Below are 13,250 nucleotides of genomic sequence, written 5' to 3'. Positions count from 1 at the left end.
CAGAGGATATTTGTCTGTGGATAGGAGTGATCCCACCAAAGAGAGGAAATGACAGTGCAGGAGAGGAGAAAAGGCAGAGGAAATCCAGGAAGAAGACCTCTGCAGTTATTGATCCACAGCCTTTTTCATTTTATTTAGAGAGATGGGGTCTTGCTATGTTGCCCAGGCTGGAGTGCTGTGGCTATTCACAGGCACGATCTCACCACCAATCAACACAGGAATTTTGATCAACTCTATTTCCAGTCTGGGCCAGTCACCCCTCCTTAGGCAACCTGGTAGTTCCCCACTACCCGAAGGTCACCATATTGATGCCAAACTTAGTGCATTAACCAGTTGACATAACATACTACAGCCCAGAACTCCTGGGCTCAAGCAATCCTCCTGCCTCAGCCTCCTGAGTAAATGGGACTACAGGCATGTGCCACTGTGCCCAGCCCACTGCCTGTGTCACTGCTATTTGATGACTTGGCTGCATATACTTGCTTTATAAGTCTGTTGAACCTCTATTATCTGTCATAGCAACACCCATCATCCCTGTCATGTTGGCTATGGGTTTAAAAAAAGAAAAAAAAGTCATCTTGCCCTGTTTACAAAGGCATACACAATCTGACCACATCTCACACACACAAATACACACACCCCAACTGTGTTTCTCCCCCTTTCTACTATCACCTTCTACTAAAATACCTGGGGAACAAGGACTTCGTTTCTTGTCAGCCCACAGAGATCAGCTCATGCTGCAATTTGTTTCTCCAATATCACCTCCTCCACCCCGATTTTGGCACAGCTCTGAGCCTCTGCTCCCTGCCCCACATATTACCATGTGTAAGCCCCAAACTAATATGCTCCTTCTATCTAATGCTGCCAACTGCACCAGCCTCGGAAGGATGGTATGAGCAAGGCAATTGTCCTTTTATTGACCTCTAACTCTCCACCACCTCACCAGCTTCCCACAGCCCACACGGTCTTCCTATTACTGAAGGTGTTGGGTTAACAAAGGCAAAGTTCAGTATAGGTCAAGATAAGAAAGAGAACAATTTACAACTGAACATTAGCCATCATTCTTAAAAACTTTGGGTTATGTTAAAGAAAAATTATTCAGTGATACTCATTAAAGCACAGGAAGGCAGACTTTATTCAGGACCACCCAGATAGGGATAAGGACCATGGCAATGGGATTTTGTAGTGGGTAGAGGGACTGGGCTAAAATCCAAACAGAGCAGGGGCAAGAGAGAATTTACAGCCAATGAGCAGGATAGAGGGGTCAGTGGATGGAAAATTACTAAGAGGGAGCATCAGGAGTAATGGGATTCCGGCTACCCGACCTAACAGGATTCTTGCTGGACAGGCCAGGGTGATCAGACATCACCTAGGGGACAGCGGCAGATGAGGAAGCCGATCAGACCTTGAGAGTCAGGGGTTCTTTCTAAACTGATCTACGCCTCGCCTTCCCACACCCTCCGGCCGCACTCGCGCCTCCCGGCCAGGCCGTGCGCCCCGCGTGCCCAGGGCGGGTGGGAAGAACCTGCCGCCATCTTGCTCACCAACCTCCAAAATGCGGCTGCGGCTCCTGAGCGTGGCGCTGTTGTTTGTGGGGAGCTCTCACTTACACTCAGACCACGACTCGCCCTCCGGAAGGCACAGCCTTGGCCACCCGCTGGAACGGGCCGCTGGTTCCCAGCAGACGGAGGCCGCCCGCGAGAGGCTCGGGCGGCGGAGGCAGGGAGGGGCGCATGCAAAGGGCAGTACCTGTTCGTGCTTGTCTCTGGGGGGCCTCTCTTACCTTTTCCCCACCGGTATAGTCTTTGAATTCGGGTTTCTCCTTTTCTGGTGTTCCAATGGCCTTTAACCAAAATTTTACATACCCAAGCAGTTTCTCAACAGGTTATAATAACAGTAGTTGTAATAGTAAAATGACACTTTGTATTGTAAATCTGTATTTTCTCCTCAAAACATTCTGGGTTTTATCATCCTCATTTTATATATGAATAAGTCAGGGGATAAAGAGTTGAAAGGGAATGCTATTAGGTGAGAAAAATTAGCCCAACAAGTGAAATGGTGAGCATGAGAATTTGCAGCTCTCGACCCACCGTGTCCAGGCTCTTTAACTGCTATTTCACACAGGGAAGAAGGTGATATGTGGCCCAAAAATTTTATTTTTGTATTTTTGGGGAATGGAGTTTTAAAATTAATGAATTGTGTTGACTTCATGTCTATTTGTAAGTAATCCATTATGGCATATTTGTCTTAACTGTCCAAGTTTCTTTCAAAATATGGGCATGTGTCAGGTATGTTAGCTTGCTTTATGTTTAACGTAGGAATTTAAAGGATTTCATTAATACGTTCAGCTTAGGAAGTAACACATAGTAGATGCTCAGTCCAAATAATATATCATTTTTATTTCTAGATTGTGGAACAGCACCGCTTAAGGATGTATTGCAAGGGTCTCGGATTATAGGGGGCACAGAAGCTCAAGCTGGTGCATGGCCATGGGTGGTGAGCCTGCAGATTAAATATGATCATACTCTTGCTCATGTATGTGGGGGAACCCTAGTGAGAGAGAGGTGGGTCCTCACAGCTGCCCACTGCACTAAAGACGCTAGGTATGTATTCAGAACACAACTATTTTATTTTCTTAGGGGATATTTTGAAGTGATAGAGGACCATTTAACTTCACCCATTTTCAGTTAAGCTATGTTTACAAATAGCCATAATGCCTTATACATAGTACAGTGTATTTGTTGAAAGGACTCCTTTATTATTATTTTTTTATTATTATACTTCAAGTTCTGGGGTACATGTGCAGAATGTGCAGGTTTGTTACATAGAAGTGTACATGGGCCATGGTGGTTTGCTGCACCCATCAACCCATCATCTACCTACATTAGATATTTCTCTTAATGCTATCCCTCCCCTAGCCCTGCACCCAGGAATCCTTTATTTTTTATTTATTTATTTATTTATTGTTTTGAGATGGCGTGTCGCTCTGTCACCCAGGCTGGAGTGCAGTGGTGCAATCTTGGCTCACTGCAACCTCCACCTCCTGGGTTCATGCGATTCTTCTGCCTCAGCCTCCCGAGTAGCTGGAATTACAGGTGCCTGCCACCATGTCCGGGTAATTTTTGTATTTTTAGTAAAGATGGGGGTTTCACCATGTTGGCCAGGCTGGTCTTGAACTCTTAACCTCACGTGATCTGCCCGCCTCAGCCTCCCAAAGTTCTGGGATTACAGGTGTAAGCCACCATGCCCGATCATGGATCCTTTAAATTAAAGGCTGGTAAACTTTCCATAAAGGTAGTCAATATTTTACACTTTGAAGGTCATATGGTCTCTCTCACAATTGCATGAAAACCAGCACTGACAATAAGTAATTGAATGAGCATGGCTATAATCCAGTAAAACTTTATGAACACTGAAATCTGAATTTCATATAAGTTTAACGTGTCATGAAATATTTTGGTTGATTCAGCCATTTAAAACTGTAGAGTAGGGCACGGTGGCTCACATCTGTTATCCCAATGCTTTGGGAAGCCAAGACTGGAGGATCACTTGAGGCCAGGAGTCTGAGACCAGCCTGGGCAATATAGCGAGACCCTGTCCCTATATTTAAATTTTTTTTTAATGTAAAAAACATGCTTTATGGACTGTATGAAAATAAGAGACATGCCAGATTTGGCCTTCACTATTAGACTCTTTAAAAAAGAGACTCTCTTTTGCCTCACCTCCATTGACCCATAAAATCCATTTGCAGTCTGATTTTTGTGGCCAAATGCTATTAAAGATCCACCTCCATGCCAAATCCAATGACTTCATCTCAGTTCCCATCCTTTTTGACCTCTACAGCCTTTGGCAATGTTGACCACATCCTCTTCTTGAAATTATCTCTTTTCTTGATTTCTAAGACACCACTCTACTTTTTTCTCCTGCTTCTTTGATGAGTCTTTGTCATCCTTTACATTGCAGTGTTTTCTAGAGTTTGCCCTCTGCCCTCTATCATTCTGTACTCTTTCCTAGAGATGTCTAATCTACCTGTTTCAGCAATCACCATATGCTGTCAACTCCTAGGTCTCTCCTGATGAGTCATATTTCCAGCTCCCTACCATGCATATATATTGGAGTCACATTCTAAATAAGTCCAAAACAGAATTTACTTTCCTCTGATACTATTTCTTCTCTATTTTCTCAGTCAATAGCATCATCAACAGCTCCATTACCCAGAGAGTTATCTAATTTCTCCCACTTCACCTATCCAAGTAGTCCCCAAGGCCTATGAAGGCTCTCTGTGCAGTATCTTAAATTTGCTTCTTCTGTCCCTCAACCCTCCCTACTGATTAAAAGTAGATCCAGAATATCAGTCTCCATATTCCTAGCTTATGACTTATCATACTTATATTTACACTACTACTATGATAACTATCCTAATTAATATGAAATTGTCACTCATTGTGGCTTTTATTTCCATTTCCCAAATTACTAGTGATGTTAAGCATCTTTCTATGTGCTTATTGGCCATTTGTATACCTTCTTTGGAGAAATGTCTATTCCATTTTTGAACTGGGCTTTTTGCTTTTTTTGTTGTTGAGTTGTAGGAGTTCTTTATGTATTCTGGATATTAATCTGTTGTCAGACACATTACTTGCAAATATTTTCTCCCATTCTGTGGGTCATCTTTTCACTCTCTTGATAGTGTCCTTTGATACACAAAAGCTTTTCATTTTGATGAAGTCAGATTTATCTATTTTTTTCTCTTTTGTTGCCTGTGTTTCTGGTGTAATATGTAAGAAATCATTATATCAAATCCAATGTCACGAAGTTTTTCCCCTATGTTTTCTTCTAAGAGTTTTATAGCTTTAGCTCTTATATTTAGGTCTTTGATCCATTTTGAGTCACTTTTTGCATAAGGTATCAGGTAAGGGTACAATTTCATTGTTTTACATGTGGCTATCAAGTTTTCCCAGCACCATCTGTTGAAAAGTTTGTCCTTTCCCCATTGGATGGTATTGGCACCTTCATTGAAAATCAATTGATCATATATGAGAGGGTGTGTTTCTGGGCTCTCAGTTCTTCTCCACTGATGTATATATCTGTCCTTATGCTAGTATCACACACAGTTTGGATTAGTATGGCTCTGTAGTAAGTATTTTTTGTTGGTGGGGTTTTTGTTTGTTTTTTAGACAGAGTCTTGCTTTGTCATCCAGGCTGGCATGCAGTGGCATGATCTCAGCTCACTGCGAACTCTACCTCCCAGGCTCAGGTGATCCTCCCACCTCAACCTCCTGAATAACTGGGACGACAGGTGTGCACCACCATGTCTGACTAATTTTTGTATTTTTTTGTAGAGATGGGGTTTCACTGTGTTGCCCAGGCTGGTCTGAAACTCCTGGGCTCAAGTGATCTGCCCAGTTTGGCCTCCCAAAGTGGTGGGATTGCAGGTGTGAGCAACTGCATCCAGCCTGCAGTAAGTTTTGAAATCAGGAAGTGTGAGTTCTCCAACTATCTTCTTCTTTTTCAAGATTATTTTAGCTATTTGGAGTCTCTTAATATTCCATATGAATTTTAGGATGGGTTTTTCTATTTCTGAAAAAAAAGTCATTGGGATTTTGATAGGCATTGCATTCAGTCTAAAAACTCTAAAAACTCTTTACAGTCTACAAAGCAATATGGGGAAATCCACATTTTCCCATATTGGGGAAAAGATCGCTTTGGGTGGTTCTGTCATCCCTTTCTTTTTTTTTTTTTTTTTTTTTTTTTGAGAGGGAGTTTCTTGTTGCCTAGGCTCTTGTTGCCTAGGCTGGAGTGCAACAAGAAGACATAAATAAATAAATGAAAATACATTCTGTGTTCATGGATTGGAGAACACTATTATTAAGATGACAGAACTTGCTGGGTGCGGTGGCTCACACCTGTAATCCCAGCACTTTGGGAGGCCGAGGTGGGTGGATCACAAGGTCAGGAGTTGGAGACCAGCCTGGCCAACAAAGTGAAACCCCGCCTGTACTAAAAATACAAGATATTAGCCAGGCGTGGTGGTGGGCGCCTGTGATCCCAGCTACTTGGGAGGCTGAGGCAGGATGATCACTTTAACCCGGGAGGCAGAGGTTGCAGTGAGATGGGATCGTGCCACTGAACTCCAGCCTGGGTGACAGAGTGAGACTTCATCTCAAAAAAAAAAGAATATTCTTCAACTAGATCAGCATGAAGGGGATGCTTAGGTCTGAGTTCTTTCACCAGTAATATGAGATACTGGACTACTTGGCCAAGTTTAGTTATTAGTGTCCAGTTTTTCACACTAGTTACTGGAAGACAGGCTTGTCCTTTTTCATCAAGTTTATGGTGATAACTTTTTCAGTATTTTTTGCAGGTCTGGAAACTCTATTGGAAAGTTGATTTCTATTTTGAAGGCCCCTTGATCAAATAAAAGGTTGTCAGGAAAAAAGAAAAAAAAAAAAAAGCCTTGCCAAGTCAATGAATGAGCTTTGTCATGTTGGATACTTGTTATTATAAAATACTTCATTCCACATTGGTAGATATCTTCAAGCTCCCTCATCAACTTCCTGCTGGCCACTGTGTTGGATTTGCCTTCCCCACTTCCCACCCAGAAATCAGTTTAGTCTCTAAGAACCAGTCGTGGTCTTGGCTCCTTTTCAAAGCACTGGATTCTGATACACAGCCAGATTCATCATACGAGTAATGATATTGGGGGTGGACCTGTTTATAGCTAGGTGTCTCTGAAGGCATTGTTTTTGTCATTGTTGTTTTGTTTTTTGCCTGCCCTTTTTTCCCTTTCACTGAATGGCTTCCTTATAATACGAACTTATACATGATGCGTTATGGTCCTTCATTCTACCTCATAATCTTTCAGCTTCAGCCCCTATTGCTAACTGGCCTTCTCATCAATTTTCATGATGAATTACCTGATTATCCCAGCCCAGCTTTTCAATCTAGGTGATACCACCATTGCTCAATTTATGAATAAACCTTTATTAGTGGCCTATCTCTTTCCCAGAGAGCTGTGGTCAGGGGACCTGGGTCATGTATTAAATGAGAGCACCTTGACAACAGAGTGGGCAGGGCACTCATCCTTGCACAAGATATGGATATGGGTATATAAGCACCAACGGGTATTTCTTCTTGTTTGTTTGAGACAGGGTCTTGCTCTGTCACCTAGGCTGGAGTGCAATAGCACAATCTTGGTTCACTGCAGCATCAATCTCTCAGGATAAACTGGTCCTCCCACCTCAGCCTCCCAAGTAGCTGGCACTACAGGCGTGTGCTATCATGCCTAATTTTTGTATTTTGTAGAGATGGGGTTTTGCTATATTGCCCAGGCTTGTCTCTAACTCCTAAGCTCAAGCTATTTTCCTACCTCAGCCTTCCAAAGGGCTGGGATTACAGGCATGAGACACTGCATCCAGCCACCAATGGATATTTCCAGAAAAGGGAAAGAGGATATTGTTTGAATTATCTCTATGTAACTGGAACTGAGAAAGAATATATTGTGGTCCAGCAGCACTGATATGTATTAAAACTTAGAGGCTTTTTCGTACAGCCAGTCCTAACTCACATTAGTAGAAATGACCTTTTGGATCTATTTTTCTTTTCTCAGTTTTCTCACTCATGGCCTTATTTTTAAAGTTAAGGCCTCATTTACATGCAGTAAAATTTACCTTTTAAAAAAGTTCTGTTCTACAACTTTTGACAGTGTAGGTAGTCATGTAATTACTACAATCAAGATTTAGAACAGTTCCATAACCTGAAATCCTGTCATGACCCTTTGTAGTCAACCCCTGCCCCTGCATCCCACCCATGGCAGCCATTGATCTGTTGTCGATCCCTTATAGTTTTTCCATTTCCAGGATGTGATATAAACAGAGTCATGCAATATATAGGCATTTGAGCTTGACTTATTTACCTAGCAGAATGCATTTGAGATTCATGCATGCTGTTTTGTGTGTCAGATCATTCCTTTAAAAAAAAAAAAGACAAAAATGATTTTATTAAGATATAACAACATGTAGTAAAATTCATTATTTTTAGTGTACAGTTCTGTGAATTGGACAAATGCATAGTCATGTGATTACCAATAGAAGGCACAGAACAAGTTTCTTCACCTCCAAAAACTCCCCCCAATACCCCTTTGAAGTAAACCCCCTCCCTCCTACATTGCCAGGCAACCACTGATCTGTTTTCTGTCTTTATAGTTTTGCTTTTTCCAGAGTGTCATATAAATGGAATCATATGGTATGGAGCCTTATGAGTTTGGTTTCACTTAGCATAATGCATTTGAGATTCATCCATGTTACTGTGTGTATCATTACTATTTGTTTTTATTGCTGAGTAGTATTGCATTGTATGATGATATAGTGTGAGTGTCCACTCCAAATCTCATGTTGGAATGTAATCCCCAGTATTGGAGGTGGGGCCTGGTAGGAGGTGACTGGATTGCGGGGGCAGATCTCCCATGAATGGCTTACAACCATTCCCTTGGTGATAAGTGAGTTCACATGAGATCTGTTTGTTTCATAGTGGGTAGCACCAGCTAGGTACATTGGCTCACACCTGTAATCCCAGCACTTTGGGAGGCTGAAGCGGAAGGATCACTTAAGGCCAGGAATTCAAGACCAGCCTGGTCAGCCAGGTGCGGTGGCCCACGCCTGTAATCCCAGCACTTTGGGAGGCTTGTAGTGAGCCAAGATCATGCCACTGCCCTCCAGCCTGGGTGACAGAGTGAGACTCCATCTCAAACAAAAAACACCTGGGCAAAACAGTGAGACCCTGCCTCTACAAAAAACTTTAAAAATTAGCCAGGTGTGGTGGCTTATGCCTGTGGTCCCAGCTACTAAGGATGCTGAAGTGAGAGAATTGCTTGAGCCTAGGGGGTTGACACTAGAGTACAGAGCCATGTTCACGCCACTGTACTTCAGCCTGGGTAACAGAGCAAAAACCTGTCTAAAAAAAGTGTGTAGCACTACTGCCACCAGTACACCCTGCCATGCCTCTGCCCCACCATGCTGGCACATGTGCAGATCCCACTGCACTGCCACCACCAGTGCACACGCATGTGGACCCAGCTGCACTGCTGCCCTGCTACTGCTGGCACATGCACACAAGCATGAACCCTGCTGCCACTGCCCAGACAAAGTGCTTTTGCCAGCATCCCTCATTGCAGCCTTGTTGCCAGTGGACCAGGAACACCTCGGGTCTTCCAGTGCAGCATGTGCCCGACTATGAGAGGCCAGAGTACAAAGCCATGAGCCTGTCCAAGTCCCCCACGATTAGAGCTCACAGCCCAGGAGTGCTGAGCTGAGTCTTGTCTACCTAAAATCACTTAGAAATGATGCCAGTTGACTAAACCCAACTTATAACACAGTCAAACCCTCAAGAGCACCAAAGAATATAAAAGCAAAAAGCTCCATCCAAAGGACAGCAACTTCAAAGATTAAAGGAATAACAGTCCACACAGATGAGAAAGAACCAGCGCAAGAACCTTGGCAACCCAAAAAGCCAGTTTCTTCCTATCTCCAAATGACCACAATAGCCCCCGAGCAATGGTTCTTAACCAGACTGAAATGGCTGGAATGAGAGACATAGAATTCAGAATCTGGATGGCAATAAAGAGAAACGAGATTCCGAAGAAATCTGAAACCCAATCCAAGGAATCTAAGAAATCCAGTAAAATAATACAAGAGCTGAAAGATGAATAGGCCAAGCTGAGAAAAATCTCAGAGCTGAAAGACTAGTTCTTCAAGTCAACTCAGACAGAAATAAAGAAAAAAGAATAAACAAAACTTCCAAGAAATACGGGATTATGTAAAGAGACCAAACCTACAACTCATTGACATCCCTGAAAGAGGGACAGAGAGCAAGCAACTTGGAAAACCTATTTGAGGACATTGTCCATAAAAATTTCTCCAGCCTTGCTGGAGAGATTGACATTCAAATTCAGGAAATTTAGAGAAGCCCTGTGAGATACTATACAAGAATACCATCCCCAAGACATATAGTCATCAGATTCTCCAAGGTTAATATAAAAGAAAAAACATCAAGGCGACTAGAGAGAAAGGGCAGGTCACTTACAACGGGAATCCCCATCAGGCTAACAGCAGACCTTTCAGCAGAAACTCTATACGCCAGAAAAGATTGGGGGTCTATATTTAGCATCCTTAAAGAAAATAAATTCCAACAGAGAATTTCATATCCAGCCAAACTAAGCTTTGTAAGTGAAAGAGAGATAAGATCCTTTTCAGACAAGCAAATGCTAAGGGAATTAATTACCACCAGACCTGCCTTACAAGAGGGATCCTTAGGGAGTACTAAACATGGAAATGAAAGACCATTACCAGTCACCACAAAAACACACTTAAGTAGATAGACCATTGACACTATAAAGCAACTACACAATCAAGTCTACATAAACAAGCTAACAACACAACGACAGTATCAAATCTGCAAATATCAGTATTAACTTTTAATGTAAAAAGGCTAAACACCCCATTTAAAACACACAGAGTGGCAAGTTGGATTTAAAAAAAAAAACAGGACCCAACTGTACATTGTCTTTAAGAGAGACACATCTCAAACAGGACCCAACTGTACATTGTCTTTAAGAGAGACACATCTCACATGCAGTGACATCCACATGCTCAACGTAGATGGATGGAACAAAATCTATCAAGTAAATGGAAAACAAAAAAGAGCGGTGGCTGCTATTCTTATTTTAGACAAAACAGACTTTATTTATTTATTTTTTTGAGATGGAGTCTCACTCTATCGCCCAGGCTGGAGTGAAGTGGCACGATCTCAGCTCACTGCAACCTCTGCCACCCAGGTTCAAGCAATTCTCCTGCCTCAGCCTCCCAAGTAGCTGGGATTACAAGCGCCTGCCACCACACCTGGCTAATTTTTGTATTTTTAGTAGAGGCAGGGTTTCACCATCTTGGTTAGGCTGGTCTTGAACTCCTGACCTCGTGAACCATGCGCCTTGGCCTCCCAAAGTGCTGGAATTACAGGCATGAGCCACCACACCCAGTCTGACAAAATAGACTTTAAACCAAAATGACCAAAAAAGGACAAAGAAGAGCATTACATAATGATAAAAGGTTCAATTCAATAAGAAGACTTACCTATCCTAATACTAAAGGACCTAGATTCATAAAACAAGTTCTTGGAGACCTATGAAGAGACTTAGATAACCATACAATAATAGTGGGAGACTTTAACACTCCACTGACAGTATTAGACAGATCACTGAGGCAGAACACTTAAAAAGATATTTGGGATCTAAACTTGATGCTTGACAAAATGGACCTAACAGACACTCCACCCAAAAACAACAGAATATACATTTTTTTCATCTCCACATAACACATACGCTAAAATAGACCACACACTCAGTCATAAGACAATTCTTAACAAATTTTTAAAACCCAAAATCATACCATCCACACTCTTGGATCACAACATGATAAAAATAGAAATCAGTACCACCATCTCTCAAAACCATATAATTACATGGAAATTAAACAATCTTCTCTTGATTTTTGGGTAAATGCTGAAATTAAGGTAGAATTAAAGAAATTCTTTGAAACTAACGAAAACAAGGATACAACATACCCAAATCTCTGGCAAACAGCTAAAGCAATGTTAAGAGGAAAGTTTATGGTGCCAAATGCCCACACCATAATTAGAAAGATCTCAAACTAATAACCTAACATCATACCTAGAGGAATGAGAAAAATGAACAAACCAACCCCCAAGCTAGCAGAAGAAAAGAAGTAACCAAAGTCAGAGCTGAATTGAATGAAATTGTGACACAAAAAAAATACAAAAGATCAATGAAACCAAAAGTTTTCTGAAAGAATAAATAAGATTGATAGACCACTAGCTAGACTAACAAAAAAGAAAGAAAAAAAGAAAGAAAAAATAAATAGAGAAGATCCAAATAAACAAAATCAGAAATGACAAAGGGGATAGTACCACCAACCCCACAGAAATATTAAATACCTTCAAAGACTATTACGAAAATCTGAATGCACACGAACTAGAAAACCTAGTGGATAAATTCCTGGAAACATACAACCTCAAAAAATAGAACCAGGAAGACATTGAAACCCTGAACAGACCAATAATAAGTTCCAACACTAAATCAGTAATAAAAAAAAAACCTACCAACCAGAAAAAGTCCTGGACCAGAAGGATTCACAGCCAAATTCTACCAGGTGTATAAAAGAGGTGGTACCAGTCCTACCAAAACTATTCGAAAAATTGAGGAGGAGGGACTCCTCCCTAATTCATTCTACAAAGCCAGCATCATTTTGATAACTGAAACCTGCCAGAGACACGATCTAAAAAGAAAACTTCAGGCCAATATTCCTCGTAAACAGAGATGCAGAAATATTCAACAAAATACTAGCAAACTGAATCCAGCAGCACATCAAAAACTAATCCACCATGATAAAGTAAGCTTTATTCCTGGGATGCAAAGTTGGTTCAACATATGCAGAACTAAACAAACTAAAAATAAAAACCACATGATCATCTCAATAGATACAGATAAGGCTTTTGATAAAATTCAAATCCCTTCATGTTAAAAACCCTCAACAAACTAGGCATTGAAGGAACATACCTCAAGATAGTAAGAGCCATCTATGACAAACCCACAGCCAATATCATACTGAATGGGCAAAAGCTGGAAATGCCCTGGAGAACTGGAACAAGACAAGGATGCCCACTATCACCACTCTTATTCAACATAGTACTGGAAGTCCTAACCAGAGCAACCAGGCAAGAGAAAGAGATAAAAGGCATCCAAATAGGAAGAGAGGAAGTCAAACTATCTCTGTTTGTAGACAATATGATTCCATACCTAGAACACCCTATAGTCTCTGCCCAAAGGCTCCCAGATTTGATAAACAACTTCAGCAAAATTTCAGGATAAAAAAAATCAATGTACAAAAATCAGCAGCATTTCTATACACCAATGAAATCCAAGCTGAGAGTCAAATCAAGAATGAATCCCATTCTCAATAGCCACAAAAAGATTAAAGTATCTAAGGATACATCTAACCAGGCATGTGAAAGCTCTCTACAAAAAAAATTATTAAACACTGCTGAAAGAAATCATAGATGACAAAAAAAAAAAAAAAAAATGGAGAAACATTCCATGCTCATGGATAGGAAGAATCATTGTTTAAATGACCATACTGCCCAAAGCAATTTACAGATTCAATACCATTCCAATCAAATTACCA

At 41.3% G+C, this 13,250-nt stretch overlaps 1 protein-coding gene across 1 annotated transcript in view; it reads left to right on the top strand.

Annotated features, from left to right (window-relative positions):
• The first annotated feature begins 1,438 nt into the window (after positions 1 to 1,438).
• Positions 1,439 to 13,250, top strand: part of TMPRSS12 (transmembrane serine protease 12) — a 47,334-nt gene continuing 35,522 nt past the window's right edge. Inside the window, exons 1-2 of the mRNA XM_033222083.1 lie at positions 1,439 to 1,742; positions 2,408 to 2,603. Coding sequence (XP_033077974.1) covers positions 1,556 to 1,742; positions 2,408 to 2,603 — 383 coding nt within the window. The 5' untranslated portion in view covers positions 1,439 to 1,555. The remainder of the gene's footprint in view (positions 1,743 to 2,407; positions 2,604 to 13,250) is intronic.

Source organism: Trachypithecus francoisi, unplaced genomic scaffold (genome assembly GCF_009764315.1).
Source record: "Trachypithecus francoisi isolate TF-2019V2 unplaced genomic scaffold, Tfra_2.0 Lachesis_group11, whole genome shotgun sequence".
NCBI classification, from domain to species: Eukaryota; Metazoa; Chordata; class Mammalia; order Primates; family Cercopithecidae; genus Trachypithecus; species Trachypithecus francoisi.
The sequence above is the reverse complement of the archived record's forward strand: the minus strand, read 5'-3'. Positions and strand labels throughout refer to the sequence as shown.